General features: G+C 37.9%; 1 protein-coding gene across 1 annotated transcript in view; it reads right to left on the bottom strand.

Moving 5' to 3' along the window:
- The window catches only part of KIZ (kizuna centrosomal protein), a 130,683-nt gene that overhangs the window by 82,265 nt on the left and 24,564 nt on the right, over positions 1–23,854 (bottom strand). Inside the window, exons 5-6 of the mRNA XM_059134179.1 lie at positions 2,786–3,431; positions 2,099–2,417 (exon numbers count right to left, since the gene is read on the bottom strand). Of these exons, the coding sequence (XP_058990162.1) occupies positions 2,099–2,417; positions 2,786–3,431 (965 nt within the window). The remainder of the gene's footprint in view (positions 1–2,098; positions 2,418–2,785; positions 3,432–23,854) is intronic.

Raw genomic sequence — 23,854 nt, 5'->3', positions numbered from 1 at the left:
TCTAAGCCCCCAAAAGACCCTAAAGTAAACCAAGATAATGAACCTTTGAGGTCACAGTGTCAGCTCTATAAATGATTATAACCCCAGATTAATAATTAACCCTTAGAGCAAATAAGAGTAGCTCAAGCTAAATAATAAGTAAGACAAAGTAGGGCCTCAAAAGCAGTAGGAATCTCAGCAGGTTAACCAGCATCATTTAAAACCACTTTCAACCTATTCATAGTGAGTACTTGCACCACAAAAAATCAATAGGCTCAAATCTGATAGCACAAATATCAACCAGTGCTGACTGACCTTTCATTCTGGGGGCATTCTTTTAAGGCAAATATTTAAAAATTCCCCAAGTGCCCATATTTCCCAATAAATTTTGGAAAACCATATCCCCAAATTCCAAGGAGCTTGGCTTTAAGGTCACAGGAAAAAGGCATTCATATAGGAGAAAGAGAGATAGAATGCTCTTAATTCCACACATATACTCAATGTTTTTGACATTGTTTATATATACACACATACTCAATGTTTTTCATCTCAGAAAAAGAATGAATCCTAAGTAAGTACCCTGGCCCCCTGGTTAGCCTACCAAAGTACTAACTTGGCCAATGAGTTGCTATAAAAAGAAGCCTTTGAATACAAAACCCCAAATAGATTACTTTATCTCTAGTAATAAAGTTTCTGATGATGTATGATGTAATACCTGTACCTCTTTGATGGGAGAGAAGTATTATGACTAGACAAACCCATTTGGCTTGCCTTTGCAACAAACCAGGACAGGAAACTTGTCAGTTCTTCCATCCATAGTGCAAGTACTTTGTACTTGGGGGTGCTCTTAGTAAGTATTTCTTGAATGCCAGCTTGGAGTCAATCAGACTATAATTAAACTTTTTCACATAAGTAGATTATGAGTGGTAAGAAGCAATATGCTGAAAAGGATAACAGTGTTCTAAAAGAGAATATATACCCTGATATGCAAGAATGCCTACTTAGTTTTTCACTGTTGCTGAGATGCTTGAAAAGAAAGAGTGACACCATTGCAGTATAAAAGAAAGTTCTAGAGGTAGTATGGAGGCTGGGGAGGTAGGCTGTATAGGTCTCCCTGAATGGCTCAAATGTCACTCCTATGTTCCTGGCCTTGGTTTCCCTGTTTTTAAAAGATGAGATCCACCTTAGGTTGTTTACTTAGGTTCCTTCTATCCTTACAAGAGATGTGATGCTACTTTTTATTGCAGAATTGGTTTTCTAACAGTTTCTATGCTTTCTATACAAGTCAGTAGTAAAAATCATAAATCAGCTTTTATGAGTTAGATATGATTTTTTAAAGATTTATTTAGAGAGAGAGAATGTGCATGCATGAATGGGGAAAGGAGCAGAGGGAAAGAATTTTTCAAGCAGACTCCCTATTGAGCACAGAGCCGAAGGCTAAGACAGCTCTATCCCATGACCCATGAGATCATGACCTGAACCGAAACCAAAAGTCAGACTCTCAACCGACTGAGCCATCCAGGCGCCCCATAAGGTGAATATTTAAGTGCTCAGGATGTATAACATGGATGTTGTTCCTACTTAACATTAAAGATCCCAGTGTCCTCATTTTTACATTCAGAAAAGGAAAGCTGACTTAGAAATACTTGTAACAGAACTTGTAAACTCATATTTAACCATATGATACCATGGTAAGGAATTAAAGGATTAAGCAAATTAATCAGATACAAAGTTCTTAGCCTCTAAAGATGAACTCCTAGTAAGTTTAACTATTTGTCACCTGTGTTACCACAACTTGAAAAATGATTTCTTTTCTAAAAGGCTGTAAGGCAGGGTATGGGAGGAATGACTTACAAATTAACTAGAGATTGTTTGGATATAATTATAAACTGCCAATCACCAGGATTCAATGATATTCAGACTTTTAAAGCTATTTCATTAAAAAAAAAAAAAGAAAAGAAAAATCAGACCTTATCTAAAAGACTGTTTATGAGACTTAAGGAACTTATCTACCCATGGCTGAGGGTTCAATAATACATTCCCAGTGGAATAGTCTCTAAAAATGTCTATAATTAAAAACAGAACAGTAAAAAAAAAAAAAAAAAATTGAATGGCTTACTCTCTTGTTGGTGAGTTAGTGGAGGATTCCTTTTTTGAATCAGAAGAGCTTAGGGTTTGCAAAATACAATTATGTTTTTCGGTGGATAGGGCATCTCTTTCTTGCTCCGAGTGGATTAATTTTAAGGCCTCTATTCCATCTTCTCCTTCCATCTTGTCACTCGGATTTGGCTGTGGTTCTGGACTCTTGAAAATGAGATCATCTTCACTTACAGAGACTGTGAGGTCACTGCTGCTGCTGCTCAAACTTTTCTCCTCCTGCTCTTCCTGCATTTTTCTGAAGGGTTTCTGTGACTCGGGGCCCCTGGGAGGAAGATGATCTGTAAGAGGGGATATGCATAGATTACCAATCACTAACTTCAGGGAGAAGCGAGGTAAACAAGTTCTGCCTCACAGGCAGAATTACTCAGCTTCATACACGTAGAAACAATCTACAACTAACTATAGTACATGAAAAGTCAATAAAAATATCACAGTGGGCTTTAAAGTCAGCAAATTAGCTTGCGAAAATATTTCCATGCCTATATTCAAGAATTCATTAGAATGGAATTTGTTGGCCAAGTCACTGGTTTGCTCTTTTGACAGAGAAAAAACTAAAGAGTATATGTTTTTCTTACACAAGAACGCTACCACCCCCAAAACTAAACACCAACAAAAATCAGCAAACAAGCTCAGCCTCTCACCCCACCTGAGAAACCTTCCCAAGCAGAATCCTTCTCTTGAGAACACTTATTTTCAAATGCACAGTATTCTGAGACTGATATCGGAGAGACTGGCGGTCTGGCTCTTTCTTCCTTGACTTCAATATGTTCCTGTGTCAGTATTTCTCCCTCTGATCCTGCTGATCTGTTGGAACTGTCACACTTTAAATCCGTGGTTCTGTTCTCTGGACTTAATCTTTCCCGTAACAGGGAATGGAGTTCAGCAGACTTTTTGCCTTCAGATAAACTACTCTTGCTGTGACGTGTGTTGCTTCCTATCTGCAAGCAATGAGTTTGTTCCTTCTCAGACAATGCGCTGGCTGTGACTGGCGTTTCTTCACCAGTCTGAAGAGATGTCTTTCCATCTATTTTGTCAGACTTATTTAAGCGCTGTGTGTCACTATTAGTTTGTACTACATAGCTGTCTGTCACATTACCGCTCTGGGCTGTCTGTCGGTGTGAATGTGGGTCAGGAATTGAAAAGTTCTTTGTGGGCTGGGGAGATTTCTGCTCCGTACTGAAACCTCCAATGCTTGAGACAGCTGACATTTGGCGGCCCATAAAGATTGTTGCTGGTTGATACAATCCTCTTGACATGGCTGTCCCCAAGTTAATTCCCGCCTGCCTTGCAACCTGCGACACCAAAAAAGATGTGAATTAAACATCCTGTGGATAAACAAATAGGTTGTTTAGGTTATTCTCTTAAATGAAATGAGGAAAAGGATGTATGATCACTAAAATCAACACCGACCTTGTTTTATAAAACTCACAGCTTCCACAAAATGTCAGAAACACAGTACAGTCCATATTAGTTAATTTTAATAACAATATTGGTTCACAAAACAAATATTGCCCAGCAACTGTGGAATCTGCATTTTTCAAAAATGGATGTACACATTGCACAACTATGTGAAAGTAATTAATTCCACTGAATTGTACACTGGAACATGGTTAAAATGGTAAATTTTATGTTATATATATATTTTATCACAATTTTTAAAAAGCTGAAGATTCTAACCACTTTTCACAGAGAAGCTTGGATTTAATAGAGCTAGATACTAGACAAAAAAAGAAGAAAGAGAGAAGGAAGGAGGGAGAGATACATACAAAGGACTATAGGAGGTTTCAAAACTCTATTTCTAGTATTATGCATAATATTAAGAAAAACTTCAAATAATCACATCAGGATTACATTAAAATATACTCCATCTGTGCAAAATAATCCTAATTGCCAGTCAAACTACAAATAACAGCAGATTTTCCTGAACATCTTCAAGTAAATTTAAACACATGTAAAACAATTTAAATTTACTGTTATGTTATATGCAACTGATGAATTACTGATCTCTACATCTGAAACTAACTATATGTTAACTTATTGAATTTAAATAAAATAAAATGAAATAAGAATAAATTTACTGCCATGTCGATGGGGAGAGAATGAGCATTATCTCTTCCTTAAAAAGAGAGGGGGGTGGAAAAAAGACGGGGGGTGTTGGGTGGAGCAACAGAAGCAATTGGTTCAGTGGCTTGATCAAGGACACACAGTGGGAAGTAAAACTGGAAGTAACAATAATGAAGCCTTGAAGAAGTTAAGTGCCTTTCTTCTAAAGGGGCCAAAGCATCTCTATGTACTGAATAACCTTCACAGAGCCCTACAGAACAGATGGGGAGATGTATTTGCATCACTCTTCTGTGGATGGAAAAATCTGAGGCTCAAATTTTAAGACAGAGAAAATGTTACATACACAACTGAAACAGAATCTTGGTTTGCTTCTCTTCAAATATTCTGTCCCTCCCTGAAATCATAAAACTTCTAGAAAATACAGGCAGTAATCTCTTTGCCATGAGCCTTAGCAAGAGTTTTCTAGGTATGTCTGCCTCCTCAGGCAAGGTAAACAAAAAGCAAAAGAGAACTATTGGGACTATACCCACTTTTGCACAGTAAAGGAAATCACCAATAAAACACAAAGGCAACCTACTGAATGGGTGAAGATGATTTGTAAATGATATATTTGATAAAGGGGTTAATATCCAAAATATATAAAAAAAACTTCTACAACTCAACACCAAAAAACCACATAATCTGATTAAAAACGGGTAGAGGACCTAAGAGACATTTTTTTCCAAAGAAGACATACAGATGGCCAACAAATACATGAAAAGATGCTCAATATCACTAATAATCAGGGAAAATGCAAATCAAAACTACAATGAGCTAACACCTCATACCTGTCAGAGTAGCTAGAATCAAAAACCAAAAACCAATCAAAAACCTCACCAACACTTGTTGGTTTTCTCCACTTGATGTGGAGAAAAAGAAACCCTTGTGCACTGCTGGTAGAAATGTAAATTGGTGCAACCACTGTGGAAAATAGTATGTTAGTTCTTCAAAAAGTTAAAAATAAAAATTCCATATGCTCCAGTAATTCCACTACTGGGTATTTACCCAAAGAAAACAAAAACATAGCAACCCTATGTTTATTTTACCATTATTTACAGTAGCCAAGATATGGAAGCAACCTAAGTGTCTATTGATAGATAAATGGATAAAGAGGATGTGGTGTGTGTGTGGATAAATGGATAAAGAAGATGTAGTATGTTTGTGTGTGTGTGTGTGTGTACATACACACTATGGAATATTACTTGGCCATAAAAAATTAGATTTTGCCATTTGCAACATCACTAATAGAACCTAGAGAGTAGGGGTGCCTGGGTGGCTCAGTGGTTTAGGCCGCTGCCTTAGGCTCAGGTCATGATCTCAGGGTGCTGGGATCGAGTCCCGCATCGGGCTCTCTGCTCAGCGGGGAGCCTGCTTCCCTCTGTCTCTCTCTGCCTGCCTCTCCATCTACTTGTGATTTCTCTCTGTCAAATAAATAAATAAATAAAATCTTAAAAAAAAAAAAGAACCTAGAGAGTATAATGCTAAGTGAAATAAATCAGAGAAAGACAAATACCATATAATTTAACTCATATGTGGAATATAAAAAACAAATGCACAAACAAGTAAATTTTTTAAAAAGCAGAAACAGATTTTTAAATATAAAGTATAAACTGATGGTTGCCAGAAGGAAGGGGATGGAGGGATGGGTAAAATGGGTGAAGGGCAGTGGGAAGTACAGGTTTCCAGTTATGGAATAGATAGTCATATGGATGAAAGGTTCGGCAATATACTCAATTATGTTGTAATAGCATTGTATGGTGAAAGACAGTAGCTGTACTTGGGGATTTGAGTATAGCGTAATATATGGGGCTGTTAAATCACTATGTTGTACAACTGAAAATGTAACTAATGCAACATTGTGTGTCAACTATACTTAAATTAAAAAATGGGAAAAAAAGAGAAATAAATAGCACTAATAAGGGTAACTACACTGGTAAACATAAAAGGTAGCATAAATGTATTTCTGTAACTCTTTTTTTCTCCTGTATGATTTAAAAGACAACTGCATCAAGCAATAATTATAAATATATGTGGATGAGCAGCATATAAGATATAAAGACATAGTTTGTACTACAATTACACCACAAAAGGAGTGGGAAAAGAATGGAGTATACAGGAGCCAAGTTTTGGCAAGCTGTTAAAGTTAAGTTGGAATTAGTCTGAACTAGATTATTATAAGCTATTAATTACAACACCAGGAAATCCACAGTAACAGAAATGACAGGGAATTAAAAGAGCACACTAGAAAATATATGTTTAATGCAAAAGAAAGCCATATGGAAGATTAAAGGAACAAAAAATATGTATAGAAAACAAAGTACAAAGTGGCAGAATCAAATCTTACCATTTTATTATTATTTTTTACGATTTATTTATTTATTTGAGAGAGGGAGAAAGGGTACGCGGGGGTGGGGCTGAAGGAGAGGGAGAGAGAGAGAATCTTAAGAAGATGCTCCACTGAGCATACAGCCCAGTGTGAGGCTCAATCTCAGGACCCTGAGATCATGATCTGAGCCAAAATCAAGAGTTGGATTCTTGGGGGGTGGGGCGATGGGTGAGCCTGGTGGTAGGTATTAAGGAGGGCACGTATTGCATGGAGCACTGGGTGTGGTGCATAAACAATGAATCTTGGAACACTGAAAAAATAAAATTAAATTTAAATAAATAAATAAATAAAATGAATATATAAATAAAAAAAAAAGAAAGAGTTGGATGCTTAAACAACTGACCCACCAGGTGCCCCTAAATCCCACCTTTTGAGTAATCACATTAAATTTAAATGGATTAAACGCTACAATTAAAGTCAGAGACCGGCAGAGTAGATTTTTAAAAAGCCATGACCAAACTATATATTATCTAAAGTGACTCATTTTAGATTCAAAGACACAAACAGGTTGAAAGAACAGGAAAGGAAAATGATATATGAACAGAGCCTCATGAAAAAATATACTATGTAGTTAGTAACCAAAAGAAAGCTGAAGTAGTTATACTAATATCAGACAAAATAGGCAGATGATCTAGACAATTAAATAGAAGATCAACAGGGAAATAGAAGATTTGAACAATTATACACCAATTAGACCTAACGGACGTATACAGAAACCTCCACCTACCACCAGCAGAATCCATATTCTCATGTGCACATTGAACTTTCTATTGGATAGACCCATATTTTAGGTAATAAATCAAGTCTTAATACATTTAAAGGAATTTAAAGTATGTTCTCCAATAACAATAGAATAAAATTAGAAGTCAGTAAAAGAGGGAAATCTGGCAAATTCACAAATGCATGGAAATTACAAAACACACTCCTAAATAACTAATGGGTCAAAGAAGAAATTACGAGGCAAATAAGAAAAGAGTTTGAGTTAAATGAAAAGGAAAATACAACATACTAAGACCTACAGGAAGCAGCATTTAGAGGAAAATTCATAACTGTACAAGCCTATATTAAAAAAGAAGAAAGAACTCTAAGCAGTAGCCTAGCTTTTCATATTAAGAAATTAAACAAAGAAGGGGCTCCTGGGTGGCTCAATCAGTTGAGCATCCAACTCTTGATTTTGGCTCAAAGGTCGTGGGATTGAGTGCCATGTTAGGTTCTGTACTCAGCACAGTCTGCTTGATATCCTCTCTTCCCCTCTCCCTCTGCTCCCTCCCATGCTCATGTGTACACGTGGGTGTGCACACACACTCTCTCTCTAATAGATAAAATATTTCAAAAAAAGAAATTAAAAAAAGAAGAGCCAAGTAAATCCAAAGCAAGCAGAAAGAAGGAAATAATAAAGATCAGCAGAGAAGTAAACAAATTAGACACGAGAAAAGCAATAGTGATACTCAACAAAACCAAAAGTTGATTCTTTGAAAAGATCAGAAGATTGACATACCTCTAGCTAGACTAAGGGAAAAAAAAGAATTTAGTTATCAAAATCAGAAATTAAAGTGAGTACCTTGTTACCAACTTTATAGATATAAAGAGGATTTTAAGGGACTACTATGAGTAATGATATGCCAACAAATTAGACAACCTAGATGAGTTGGACAAATTCTTTTTTTTTTTTTTTTTAAGATTTTGTCTATTTATTTGACAGAGATCACAAGCAGGCAGAGGGGGTAAGGGAAGCAAGCTCCTGCTGAGCAGAGAGCCTGATGCAGGGCTTGATCCCACAACCCTGAGATCATGACCTTAGCCAAAGGCAGAGGCTTAACCCACTGAGCCACCCAGACACCCCTGGACAAATTCTTAGAAAGACACACACTACTAAAACTGACTCAAGAAGAAAGAAAAAATCTGAATAGATGTGTAGCAAGAAATTGAACTAGCAGTTAAAAAAAAATTTCTCACAAAGAAAAGTCCAGGACCAGAAGGCTTCATTGGTTAATCCTACCAGAGGTTTAAAGAGTTAACACCAGTCCTTCACAAACTCTTCTAAAAACAGGCAAGGAAGAAATACTCCTCAACTCATTCTATGAGGCCAGTCCCTAACACCAAAACCAGATAAAGATGTCTCAAAAAAGGAAAACTACAAACCAATATTTCTTATGAATACAGATGTTAAAATTCTTTCTTTTTTAAAGATTCTATTTATTTATTAGAGAGAGATCACAAGTAGGCAGACAGGCAGGCAGAGACAGAAAGTGGAAGAAGCAGGTTCACTGCTGAGCAGAGAGCCCGATGCGGGGCTTAATCCCAGGACCCTGAGATCACAACCTGAGCTGAAGGCAGAGGCTTTAACCCACTGAGCCACCCAGGTTCCCCTAGACGTTAAAATTCTCAACAAAATACTAAAGAACTGAATTCAGCAACACATAAAGGAATTATACACATGACTGTGTAGGATTTACGCCAGGAATAAAAGTTTGTTCAACGTATGAAAATCAAGTAATATAACATGCTATCTTACTAAAGGGAAAAAAACCCCAAAGTTTATGTCCATAGACAAAGAAAAAGCATTTGACAAAATCCAATACATGTTCATGACAAAAAGCACTATACAAACTAGGAATAAAAGGGAACTCCCTCAACATGATAAAGTGCATCTACGGGAAACATATAGTTAACATCATTGCAGAAATGTCTGTTCATGTCTTCTGCCCATTTCTTGATTGGATTATTTGTTCTTTGGGTGTTGAGTTTGCTAAGTTCTTTATAGATTCTGGACACTCGTCCTTTATCTGATATGTCGTTTGCAAATATCTTCTCCCATTCTGTCAGTTGTCTTTTGATTTTGTTAACTGTTTCCTTTGCTGTGCAAAAGCTTTTGATCTTGATGAAATCCCAGTAGTTCATTTTTTCCCTTGCTTCCCTTGCCTTTTGCGTTGTTCCTAGGAAGATGTTGCTGCGGCAGAGGTCGAAGAGGTTGCTGCCCGTGTTCTCCTCAAGGATTTTGATGGATTCCTTTCGTACATTGAATAGTTAATGGTGAAAGACTAAAAGACTTCTCCCTAAGATCAGGATTAACACAAGCATGTCTGTGTTCACCATTTCTATTAAACAAGATATACAGATTCTAGGCAGAATAGTATTGGCAAGAAAAAGAAATGGAAGGCATGTAGATTTCAAAGGAAGAAGTAAAACTATCTCTCTTGGCTGATAACACGATCTCATATAAAGAAAAACCTAAAGAATCACAAGAAACAATTAGAGGTAATAAGTTCAGCAAAGTTGCAGGATACAAGATCAACATACAAATAGAAGTGTATTTCTATATATTAGCAATTAACTATTTGAAACTGAAATCAGAAAACAATTCTAGGGGCACCTGGGTGGCTCAGTGGGTTAAAGCCTCTGCCTTCGGATCAGGTCATGATCCCAGGGTCCTGGGATCGAGTCCCACATCGTGTTCTCTGCTCAGCGGGGAGCCTGCTTCCTCCTATCTCTCTCTCTGCCTGCCTCTCTGCCTACGTGTGATCTCTGTCTGTCAAATAAATAAATAAAATCTTAAAAAAAAAAAAAGAAAAACAATTCTATATATAATAATATAAAAAAGCATAAAAAAGAACACATTTATTTGTTTGTTTTTTTAGATTTTAAAGATTTTATTTATTTGACAGAGGGACAGAGCAAGAGAGGGAACATAAACAGGGGGAGTGGGAGAGGGAGAAGCAGGCCTCCCATTGAGAAGGGAGCCCGAAGTGGGGCTTGAACCCAGGATCCTGAGATCATGAACGTGAGTCGAAGGCAGACGCTTAATGACTGAACCACCCAGGCAACCCAGAATAAATTTAAAAGTGCAAGACTTGTACACTGAAAACTATAGAACACTGATGAAAGAAATTAAAGAAGGCTTAAATAAATGGAAAGACATTCTGTCTTCAAGGAACATAAGAGTTATGTAGTAAAGACGACCAATTTTACTCCCAAATTGATCTATATATTCAATGCAATCTTTATCAAAATCCCAACTGGCAGTTTTACAGAAATTGGCCAGCTAACACTAAAATTCATATGGAAATAAAAGGAGCCCAGAATAAGCAAAACAATTTTCAAAAAAAAAAAAAAAAAAAAAGCAAACTTGGAGATGTAATATTTCCCACTTCAAACCTTACTACAAAACTAGGGTAATTGTAGACTCTACTGGCATACAGATATATTATATAAATATACGGAACAGAATTCAGAGCCCAGAAATATCCATACCTCTACAGTCTACTGACTTTTTTAAAGGCATTTTTAAAGAGTAGTTTTAAAAATTCAAGGCTAGAAGGGGCTGGAATTGATTATTTTCCTTTCTTCACATAAAAGGCTAGATAGACTACTCCTGAAGGCAGATCTTGTTAAGAACAGAACTCTCTCACATATTTAAAAATGGTTACTTTTCCCCTGCCCATCCCTGAATTACAGGGGGATTTTTCTCTGATATTCACTGTGCAGACCTGTTAATGCTCCCTGGAGTTAAAACACAGAAGTGGGGAAAGAAGGACTATGACTTGATTTCCCAGGAACTTTTATCTCAGGCTTGTCTATGCTGAGCCTCTGGCAATTTGTCAATTACAGTTCATTTCTCCAACCTGGCCCTGGTTATTGTAGTGGTTTCGGCTCTGCTCTAATAAACTGTGATTCTCTGTATTCCTTGCTCGTCTCTCCAAATTTAGAGGCAGCGGATTGCTCTGTAACCTCACTTCTCTGAGAAATCTAAGAAGAGTTGCTGATTATGTGGTTTGTTCAGCTTTTTACTTGTTAGGGTGGTGTGGTGACTTCCAAATTTCTTATACGTTGGACCGGAAACAAGACTACATTGTAATTTCAGCAGCTGAATTTTATCCTATTCTATAAACATACCATAATTTATTTAACAAGTCTTGTTTTGATGGACCTTGGTTTGTTTCCCACCATCTACCGTTCTAAACCAAGCTACAGTGATTATCATTGAGCGTATGCCTCTAGACAAACATGGGAGTACATTAACAAGACAGCTTTCTGAAATTGAAATTGTTGGGTCAAAGCTGACTTACAGGATATTGCCATTTCACCATCCAAAGAGGCCATCATGCCATTATTAAGAATGTTTCACATGGGTTGGTTAAACAGCAAAATTATAGTAATCAACATCCTGATTCAGTGATACAAATATTTGTCTTCTATTCCTTTCGTAATTGAGAAGCTGATATAAGAAGAAAGACAAATTTTAAAACAGGTGAAAATCATCTATTACCATTGTCTTAATCTAACAACTACTATCATTTTTCATGTGCTCAAAAAACGTTTTCAAATACATGACTTCAAGTGATGGGCTACTGTGAAGAACTTTAGCTGGCCATATGCTGAGGCCACTTAGTGAAACTTGAGGCAAATCAATGATCAGACTTGTGAATTGGGGAGGCCTTTGATTTTTCACTTTCAAGACCCACTTAGGGAGTGTTAATAAACCAATATTTGAGTGATTATTAACCCAACACAGGGAGTACACACCTCCCTCTTTGTTGGTCTGATAAAGGCCAAAATGTAAAGCAAAGGAGGGGGCAAGTCTTGGAGACGAGAAAGCCACCTAGGGAGGGCCAAAGGAAGTGTCCCTGATTAACCCTTTCAACCAGTAATTATCTAAGTCCTCTGACCTACTAAAAGGCCAAAGACTCCAAGTCCATTCCACTGAACAAAGAACCCCAAGAGCCAAGAAACAGAGAGAAACCGCAATATCTAAGTAGTAACCCACACAATCAACAAAAGCAGCATGTAATCATGATTTAATTTATAGTAAATGCTTCTAGAACCAGAGTAAGTGAAAAACAGCAACAACAACAATTCAAGAGTGTACTGTTAACAAAGGGTACGTCTGGGGCACCTAGGTGGCTCAGTTGGTTAAGCCTCTGTCTTCAGCTCAGGTCATGATCTCAGGCTCCTGGGACTGAGCCCCTCATTGGGCTCTCTGCTCAGCAGGGAGCTTGCTTCCCCCTCTCTCTCTGCCTGCTGCTCTGCCTACTTGTGATCTCTCTCTCTTTGTCAAATAAATAAATAAAATCTTTAAAACAAAACAAAACAAAACAAAAAACAAAGGGTACTTCCTAAACACAGGAGAAATTATAAATCTCTACAATGGCAAATGGTTATAAAGTGCCAATTTTGCCAAGCATTCCAGACTTTTTGGAATATGGAACTGTGGGTCCTCAACAAATTACTAATTACTGATATTAATAAGAACATTGCATTTTAGTAGACTATAATAAATCAGGAGTTATGAAAAGGTGGCCCTTAATTATGCATAAAATAAAAATCTGTGGGTTGGTACATCTGTTCACCTGTAGGACCAAAAGAGACAACTTACATTTGAGGATCTCTTGAGACTCAATAGGAAGTTTTTGCTGCTATATCTCTAGTTGTTGTTTTTGGGGGGAGGAAGGTTAAGTTTCTGATATAATTTCAATGTTGCAGGAATCATAAGAAAAACTCCCCTTATATCTTTTAACTAGATTTATCAATTGTTTATATTTTGCCCATTTATCACTCTCTCTCCCTCTACATATATGTGAATGTTTATACACACACAGACACATACATGCACAATTTTTTCCTGAACCATTTGAGGATAAATTGGAGATACCTGGTCCCTCTCCCCCAAGCAATTCAGTGTGTATTTCCTAAGCATTGGGACATCCTCCTTCATGAACAGACACAGTTCAATGATTAAAATCAGGAAACTTAACATTGATAAAATGCTATTTTCTATCCCACAGTCTACATTCAAATTTTGTCACTTGGCCTAATAATGTCTTTATATAGCTACCTTTTCTCCTAGGTTCAGGATCCAATCTAGAGCCATGCTTCTTGAGTCTCCTTTAATCTGGAACAGCTCTTTAGTCTTTGTCATTCTTGGCCTTGACATTTTTTAAGAATACAGGCTGGCTACTTTGTAGACTATCTCTCAATGTGTGTTTGACTGATATTTCCTCATGTTCACGTTTGGATTATGCACTTTTTGCAGGAAGACCACAGAACTATGCTTCTAGTTTTTTAGTAACAGGAATAATACTCTGATAAAGCAAATTTATTGGGATGGAAGTTAACCCCCAATCTTCCCACTATCAAGCAGAATAATTAGAAATATTCCCTTTAAAACGTGACCTCTTGGGGGACCTGGGTGGCTCAGTTGGTTTAGTGTCTGACTTTTGGTTTCAGCTCAGGTCAGTTTGGAGTCTGCTTATGATTCTCTCTCCTCCTTCTGTCCCTTCCCCTGCTCATGCTCTCCCTCTCTCTCAAATAAATAAATAAATCTAAACAAACAAATAAACAAAACTTGACCTTAAAAAAAAATTTTTTTTAAAAACAGACTGACAATAATACAATGTCATTTTAAAACCATAATATTAAATTTTAGAAATTAAAGTTATTATATACAATTCTGGGTTTTGTCCTAGAACAGAAAAAGGACAGTGATGGAAAAACTGGTGAAATATGAATGAAGTCTGGAGTTTGGTTAACAGTATATACCTAAGTAGATTTTTTAGATTTGACAAATGTTGCACTGTAACGTAGGTTGTTGATAACTGTGTGAACTGGGTGAGGGATCCAAGGAAACTGTACTGTCTCCAACTTTTCTGCAAATCTGAAATTATTCTAGAATAAAAAGTTTACTTAAAAAATAACCCCTGAGATGTGGGGTATTGGGGATACCATTTAAGGGTACAAACATGCAATGAGTAGTAAATAAGTCCTAGAGACCTAATATACAATATAGTGAATATAGACAATATTATAATCATCAAACTTGCTCAGAGACTAGAACTCAATTATCCCAACCACTGAAAGGAAATGGTAATTACGTAATGACAGGTGCTAATTATCACAACAGCAATCATATTACAATATATAAATGTATCAAATTAACCTGTCATATACCTTAAATGTATAAATATTATATGTCAATTAAAAAATAAATAAAACAAAAATAACAAAAAAAATCCCCAGTATTGATGAAGGTTATATGAAATAGAAATTCCTATATTGTTGGTAGCAAAATAAATAGGCAAAATCCTCTGATAGCAAACAGGAAAGAATCCAGCATCAAAAGTCCTAAACACCTTTATTGCCTTTGACTCTGTACTTTTACAGGTAAACTCCGGAAGGAAGTAAGCCTAATAGGAAAAAAAAAAAAAAAAAGCTATGTGACAAGTTCATTCACAGCATATTTACAATCATGAAAAGTATGAAACAAACTGCATAAAACAGGGCAAGATTATGAAGTCACAAAAATGAGGTAAATGAAGACTATGGAGTAACGAGGGAAATGCTTAGACACAACAAGTGAAAAAAAAAATCCAAAATTATACATTCAGTATGCTTATACCTACATAAAGATAAATCTAACATAGGAAAAAGAAACTAAAATGTGTTTGTGTCGGATTGTGCCAGGAAAATGAATATTGCTCTGCTCAACTGTTCCTTCTTCCAATTTAACTTGACCTAAACCGTTAAAAATAAGTTTATTGAGCTATAATTCACAGACCATAAAATTCATCCTTTTATTAAAGTATACAATTCAGGGGTTTCCATATAATCACAGATGTGTAGCCATCACAATCATCATTCCCAAAAGAAACCCTGTACCCTTTAGCAATCACTCCCCATTCTCCCTGACCAGCCGCCAGCCCTGGGCAACCACTTATCTACTGCACCATTTTACATTTCTACCAGCAATTATGTAAACTTTTATAACAAAAAAAGTATTACAAGAAACCTGTAAAAATTAATTGCTGCTTGCTATTAGGCAACCTTACATTTGAACTGGCTCAGCATTTGCAAAGTAAAATAGTGGCTCCAGTAAAATACAAGCTGTGCTTCTGCGTGTTGGCAGCTTTCCCGTTCCACTGAGATCAGGCAGTGAGACAGGTGCCTCTTTTCTTTTTTAAAATAGTCTGTCATTTTGTTTGCTTAGCAACAGGAAATAGGGTGGTCTTTAATCTTAAAATTCTGACATTGTTATGTGTCTCAGAAGCATTTTCTAAGCCAGGGAAGCTGAAGAGAGAATGCCATGCTTCACATTATTGTTGACACTGGAATAATATTAGGAATTGAAAAGTTTTTGAGAGATAAACATTATTGCCAAAAGAAGGGGCATGTATCAGTATTTAAGGATCTGACATAATGATCAATGTTTCTCTGCCTTCCTATTACTTTCTGTAGCTCAGTGCTTGAGGTAAATCTCTAATTCAGGATTTCAGTTCAGTTCTTCCTTTTCCCCGACACAGCTATACACCTGTAGTTTCTCTAAAAATTTTAAAGGAGTTGTAGAAAGTGATAGCAAAGCAAATGAATATGGCTGAAAATACTCATGAGTGAACAGCAGATAACATTTAAACCAGGACTTCATCTTTACTGGGGTAACGGGAGGGGACATATACAGGGAGAGATCAACAACTGTAGAATTATTGTAATGATGAAAAATAAAGTAAGATTAAAACAGGAAGGGAAACCATAAAAGGTTTGTTGAGGGGAGGTAGGTAGGGGATGGGGTAACTGGGTGATAGGCATTAAGGAGGGCACTTGATGGAATGAACATTGGGTGTCATGTGCAACTGATGAATCACATTAATTCTACCCCTGAAACTAATAATATACTACATGTTAACTAAGCTGAGTTTAAATTAAAAAAATTTTAATGAATTATTATAATGATGACTTAGTTAATAATTACTAAATACAGTCAAAGCAGGTAAATCTTAACCATTATTGTATTTAAAAAAATATATTTATGTTATACTTCACATCTTACAAAATGTGGTCAAAGCAGGTAAATCTTAACCATTATTGTACTTTAAAAATATATTTATGTTATACTTCACATCTTAAAATATTAATTTTTTCTTACTATGTTATTATTTTTTTCACAGATGAGGCAACTGAGAAGTATCAGGATGAATGCAGAATGAAAATGGAGCTATCAGAGCAATTTCCAGCTTTCACACAGTACAGTAATACTTTTAATTTCTAGGTAAGCAAGTCTTTAAGTCATATTGAGATTTTTAAAAAAGATTTTATTTATTTGACAGAGAGAAAGAGAGATATCAAAAGTAGGCAAAGCACTGGAGGCGGGGGAGGGGAGAGGGTAAGCTGAGCAGAGTGCCTGATCCAGGGCTCCATTCCAGGACCCCGAGACCATGACCTGAGCAGAAGGCAGAAGCTTCTGCAGAAGCCACCCAGGCACTCCACATTGGGATTTCTTTTTAAAGATTATATTTATTCATTTGTCAGAGAGAGAGGGAGAGAGCGAGCACAGCAGGCAGAGGGAGAAGCAGGTTCCCTGATGAGCAAGGAGCAGGACATGCAACTTGATCCCAGAACCCTGGGATCATGACCTGAGTCAAAGGCAGGCACTTACCTGACTGAGCCACCCGGGTGTCCCAGTCACACTGAGATTTAAAAAACTCCCTTAATAAAAATTTACACACAGGGGCGCCTGGTAGCTCAGTTGGGTAAGCATCTAGATGCCTTTGGCTCAGGTCATGATCCCAGCGTACTGGGATCCAGTCCCATGTTGGGCTGCCTACTCAGGAGAGGAATCTGCTTCTCCCTGAACCTCTATCCCTGCTCATGTGCTTTCTCTCTTACTCACTCTCTCAAATAAAATCTTTTTAAAAATGTACAAATAACAATCCTGAAGGAACTATTTTACTTTACTATGTGTTATAAACAGAATTGTGTGTCCCCCTCCCCAAATTCTTATGTTGAAGCCCTAATTCCCAGTGTGACTATTCAAAGATGGGACCTTTAAGGTAAGGGTGATTAAGGTTAAATGAGTTCATAAGGCCGGGGCACTACTCCAATAGGACATGTCCTCATAAGAGGAGGAGATACCAGAGATCCTTCTCCACACAAATGCACAAAGTAGAGAGGCTATATGAGGACACAGAAAAGGGGCAGTCATCTGCAACCCAAAGAGAGAAACCAACTCTGCTGGCACCCTTACCCTAGACTTTCAGCTTCCAGAATTGTGAGAAAATAACTTTTTAAAAGATTTTATGCATTTTTTGACAGAGAGAGAGGCAACGAGAGAGGGAACACAGGCAGGGAAAGTGGGAGAAAGTGAAGCAGGATCTCCGCCGAGCAGGGAGCCCAATGCAGGGCTCTTTTCCAGGTCCCGGATCATGACCTGAGCCAAAGGCAGACAGACACCCAACAACTGAGCCACCCAGGCACCTGAAAATAAATTTCTATTATTTAAGCCCTCAGTCTGTGACATTTTGTTATGGTCACCTGACCTAAGACATCATGCCAACACTTACCACTTCTTTCATTTTGCCACTGTGATAAATTATAGACACAATCAAATTTTTAAAAGAGGCATCTCTAGCTATTAAATCTAGTAGTTGTTGGAACTGTCTTAATTTTAAAATGGATCCATTAAATTTGGGCTTCTAAGGTATGTTCTGTAAGTAATTTTGTTGGGTAAATCACTACTACAACATCAATTGGTTACAAGCTGTCATCCTTGTCTTTATGTCCCATTTCTTTAATTCATAGGTAGCCTCTCCATCCCCAGATCTGGTGTCTTCAGCATCCTAGATGAGTGGCAAGAAGTCAGTACAAAATAATGGCTAGCCTGGTAGAGACCAAAGATGGAGATGATGGGGACGACGGTGAGAGCAGTAGCAGGATCAGTGAAAATCTGTCAAGCACTTACTGGGTGTCAAGCAGATTTCTATTCATTACCTTTTTTCCATCCTCACAACAATGATTACTATTTCCCTGCTCTTATGAGACTTAGTTAGCAAGGTTGAACAATTTGCTCTTGATCACAGGATTCAGACCTTCACAGGAGGACTCCAATGCCCATCTCTTGTGCTACAATACTCTAAATGATATCAGTGAGACTCAAACTGTGTTACTGAGCCACAGCTTTTTTGAAAAACAAATACAAAAATCTCTAATAATAAATTATAAGTCTACAACTAATTTCCTACTAAATTCAACCAGTACAAAATCAGACGTACTAAAATAGACTCTAAATGGAACCTCTGCCTAAAAAATAAATCGAGTCTATGTATGGTAAATGGGAAAAGTAGGAGAAAAGCAGACAGAAACTTCAACCAAAATTTAGCATTCCTAAATGCTACCAATAGCTGATCTTCAAAAAATAAACACACACACCAGCACCGTCCTTTCCCCCATTATCTGCAGGCCTACAGAAGTGCTTGAATAAAACAGCACAAAGCAATGATTTTCAAGAAGAGAAGCTTAACAAGTATCTGAGAATATCAAGACAACAGCCCTTTCTTAATATGCCCTGTATTTGCCCATACAGGGTGGCTCAAGATATAACTGTGTTTCTTAGAGGTTCCTGTTCAAAAAGAAATGTGCAGAACTACATTAGAAAGGCATTGTGCCACCTCCACTTTCTAATTTTGAGAGATGTGAGTGAGGACAGAGGCAACTCACACACTACAATTCAAAGAGCAATCCCATCCACAGGCAGCATCTTTCTTCCTAAAATGCTCATCCCTTCCTCAACCTTTTTTTTTTTTTTAAACTATATTAGATTACTAAATGAACTAGAGCTTCTATTTCTTTTTTTAATTAATTTATTTGAGAGAGAAAGCACACACACACACACAAGTGCAAGCAGTGTGGAAGAGGCAGAGGAAGAGAGAGAGAGATTCTCAAGCAGACTCCTTGCTGAGCACAGAGGCCAACTCGGGGCTGAATCCTATGACCCATGAAATTATGATCTGAACAGAAATCACTAGTCAGATGTTTAACCAGCTGAGTCATCCAAGTGCCCGTGGAGCTTCTATTTTGAGGATAGATTACCAAAAGTTGGATGGCTGGCAAAAAGCATATGTGTACAGCCAACCCCCTGCACAGTCAAAAATCTGTATATAACTTCTGACTCACTCAAAACTTTAACTACTTGTACTGACTAGATTACTAGACCAGACTATTAGAGTACTAACACTAAACTATATTGACTGACTACTGACCAGAAGCCTTTTCTATAACATAAACAGTAGATTAACACCTATTTTTGTATGTTACATGTGTTATATGCTGTATTGTTAAAATAACACAAGCCAGAGAAAAGAAAATCATAAGGAAAGTACATTTATAGTACTGTACATAAATTTATTTTTAAAAGACTTGACAACTCAAACCCATGTTGTTCAAGGGTCAACTATATATTTAATTATGATAATTACTGCCAGGTTCCTTTCCAAAAAAGTTGTAGTGCTGATTCATTTTTTTCTAATAACACAGTACTTCATAGAATATAAGTATATGAAGTTTAGAAAATCTTTTAAAGAATAAGAAGTCAATATTTGTTCTCCTGTGGAGATTTCTGTAATCCCTTGTACCATCAAAGGGAGAAAAGAAACAGTGTTTTCCACAAAAATTTATCTTCCTCTTGCTAAGTCAACTTAGGTTTCCTTTTCCTGTTTCCTTTACTTTTTCTTTTCTCTATCACTCCACTACAAGATATGTACATATATGTGCACTTTTCTTACTTGTAAGAGCCTTTGACATATAACACACTTGTTACATAATTATACCACAGAGAGAGCAAAGGAAGATAGTTGTGTAGCCAAATATCTCCATAAAAGGAGAGTTTAAAAAATATGGTTATTTTCATTCTTGACTGTGAGAAAGAGGCTAAGTCCCTTCCAGAGAGGCTTTTGTCCCCCCTTGTCCTAAGTGAAACCTTTCTTTCAGTAATTGAGAAGCAAGTTGATATATTTATTAGTTAAGGCTCTGCCACTGACCAGTTAAGCAATCCTTAATTTTGGGGGGCCTCCATCGCCTAACCTGTAAAATGGGTATAAAAACAAATCTTGGGGTGCTTGGGTGGCTCAATGGGTTAAAGCCTCTGCCTTCAGCTCAGGTCACGATCTCGGGGTCCTGGGATTGAGCCCCGTATCGGGCTCTCTGCTTTAGCAGGGTGCCTGTTCCCCCCTCCCCCTCTGCCTGCCTCTCTGCCTACTTGTGATCTCTCTCTCTCTCTGTCAAATAAATAAAATTAAAAATCTTTTAAAAAATTAAAAAATAAACCTTACTTTGTAAAGTTGTTGTAATGAGTATATGTATGTCTGTATATTCAAATATATTTATAGACGTATAATATAAATTCTTAGAACAGCCCCTGAAAGTAAGACCAATGTAAGTGTTAGCTGTTAATCTGAGCCATATTGCCCACTTGGGAGGTATCCTCAAAAGAAAGGATATGGAGAGTTCAAACTTTACCTGTCTTTGAAATCCAGTGGAATGGGGTACACATCTTGTGCAAGGAGAATTATCTCTCTCCTGTTTCTCACTGTGGACTGGCAGGCTGCTACCACTCACTAGGTAGAGCAGTGGATGGGGTCTAGACCCTAATGTGCAGGAGCTCACAGTCTAGTAAGCCTGGAGAGAAGAGCATTTCTAGCCTCTCCTGAAAAAAGATCTGCGTATCTAGTTTTAGGGCCAGGATTTGAAAAAACTATTTGTGTAATTCAGCTTAATTGTCAATTGTTTTACGACTAGAAACACATACAAATAAAAAAACTATTCAGATCAAAGAGGTCCAGCTGAAAACCTTTGGACTTGTCAAATAAAGTCACAACTTTGATGATGGCAACAGCTGAGGGTGGGTCACCATGACAAGCAAGGTACAACAAACCTGGGCAAGCACTCAGTGCCCTACTTTAGAGAGATTCTTGCACTCTTTCTAATTGAGCAGTGGTTCAAGGAGACTGCTGGTGAACGAAGCACTGTGGGCCCCTAAGGATAAGAAATTGGGGCTTATATAGATAAATTAGAGCAATATCTCAACTCTTATATCCCCTTCCCAGCACTGCTCTTTCCAGTAGCAGATATGACAGGGTCAGACTCGTTTCCGCAGGAACTTCGCCATCCTAGTACATGCCCACAGCTCCTCCTGGGCTGGGAGCTCCCCTCACTGAGGTACAGCAGCCAGGAGAGGAGCCAGACACAACATTCAGTCAGTGACAGAGAGGCGTTAAGGAATAAACCCCTCTCTTTCCTGCTCCCAAGTGTGAGGACACTGAGGTGTATGCAACACAGTCGTCCAAGCTTCACTGATGGGACCAAGTTCCAGTTGCTCACAGTGATAACCTACTCAGTCACATACCACTAGCCGTGTGGCTTTCCTCTCTCCTCTATATGAGGTTCTTGGGACCACCTCCCAAATAATCCACCTACATTCCAATACTTATCTCAGGATCTGCTTCCAGGAGATTCCAACCTAAGTTATTTCCTCTTTAAATATGGGTACTTTGGGATAGTCTTATGATGGCTTTCTCCTTGCCATGAAGTTTATTTCAATTGTGTGTCTCCTCCATGACACTGATCACTTTACCCCTTGGAGATGAGCCCAGGCCCCACAGTGGCTGCCTTGGTCCTATAAAAACTGCTCAGATCTCAGGAGCTGCAGTCTGCCCTCTGGGAGTAGAACCATTCCCACTACGAAACATGGGGGTGCCTTCCCTGTCTGGTGCCTCCCCTGCAGCGGGGCTGCTCCCAACCACAGCTCCACCACCTCTCCTGACATGGCTCCAACATGGCACAAGGTGCACATCTGTCTTCTGACTTGGAAGTTCTTCTTCAGTAGAGCTCCACCAAACCAACTCAAGCAGATGCACCTTTTAATGAAAACATGAACAGTTCAGAGACAGGCACTCCGCTTTCCTTGGCTCACCTGATGCAGCTGGAATATTGAGACCATTTTACTCTGCCAAGGTTAGGTACAGATACAGCATCTAAATGGGTAACTGAAATATTTTGCATGATGTGGTTAGGCTGTTTTCATCTGGATCAGAAATTTCTCCCAACTTTGGAAGAGCATCTCACCCACACCAACCTAGATGACGGGGCAGCAAGATAGCTAATAGCATGGATGCCAAAGCAAAATGGTCTGGTTTTGAGTTGTGGCTCCACCTCACTGTGTAGTCTTAGGCAAGTTAATTAACCTCTCTGAGCCTTCCCATAAAATGAAGACAACAACAGCATCTACTTCCAGGATTGTTGAGAAGATTAAATGAGCTGATGAATATAAAGTAGTACTTCATCTAGCAGCTGGCACAGAATAAGTATGCAATGATCATTACCCACTGCTATTATTAGTATCAGAAGTAGAAATAACAACATATAACCATTTCTCCATATGACCCATGCGGGAAGGTTTACAATGGTGAAATGGAACTCCCCAATTTGAACTTACGTCCTATGATGAAAGGGTCCTCCATGTCTCTCCACCCAGGCCACGCATAGTATAATCCTGCTGTGAAGTATCCATTTCACTTCTTCTACTTTTAGTAGAATATGTTTCATAGTACAATAGTTCAAAGAAACTTCACAACCCCAAATTTATACTCAAATTTATATTCACAAATGCCATCTCTATCTCTCATGGTATAATGTGTTTTTATGTATATTCTTTGGTCACCACTCATAAGAAAAACTGAGCAACTAGAGGGGCGCTTGGGTGGCTCAGTGGGTTAAGCCTCTGCCTTCGGCTCAGGTCATGATCTCCAGGTCCTCGGATCAAGCCCCACATTGGGGTCTCTGCTCAGCAGGGAGCCTGCTTCCCCCTCTCTCTCTGCCTGCCTCTCTGCCTATTTGTGATCTCTCTCTGTCAAATAAATTAATAAAATCTTTTTTTAAAAAGTAACTGAGCAATAAGAACATGTCTCAAGACCAACAGAATTAGAGTTTACTCCCCCAAAAACTAAAAAAATGCAATGTATAATATAGGAAAAGGATTATTAAATTATAGTAAAATCTGTGAGGATTCAAATGGGGACTTGAAATTTGTCTCTTTGCTGTTAACCAAGAAACAAAAATTTGCTAAGTAAACTAATACTGGTAACAAGTTTGGGGAATGAGTAGACCAATCACTAATTCTCTTAAGAGAATACATGACCTCGGGTTGCCTGGGTGGCTCGGTCATTAAGTGTCTGCCTTTGGCTCAGGTCATGATCCCAGGGTTCCAGGGTGGAGCCCCACATCAGGCTCCCTGCTCTGCGGGGAGCCTGCTTCTCACTCTCCCACTCCTCCCACTTGTGTTCGCTCTCTCTCACTGTCTCTCTGTCAAATAAATAAACAAAATCTTAAAAAAAAAAAAAAAAGAGAGAGAGAGAACACATGACCCTGAAGAATAGCCACTGGATGCATCAAGACTTTGGATGTCTTATT

Source organism: Mustela lutreola, chromosome 9 (genome assembly GCF_030435805.1).
Source record: "Mustela lutreola isolate mMusLut2 chromosome 9, mMusLut2.pri, whole genome shotgun sequence".
NCBI lineage: Eukaryota > Metazoa > Chordata > Mammalia > Carnivora > Mustelidae > Mustela > Mustela lutreola.
This window is presented reverse-complemented; position numbering and strand designations above follow the sequence as displayed.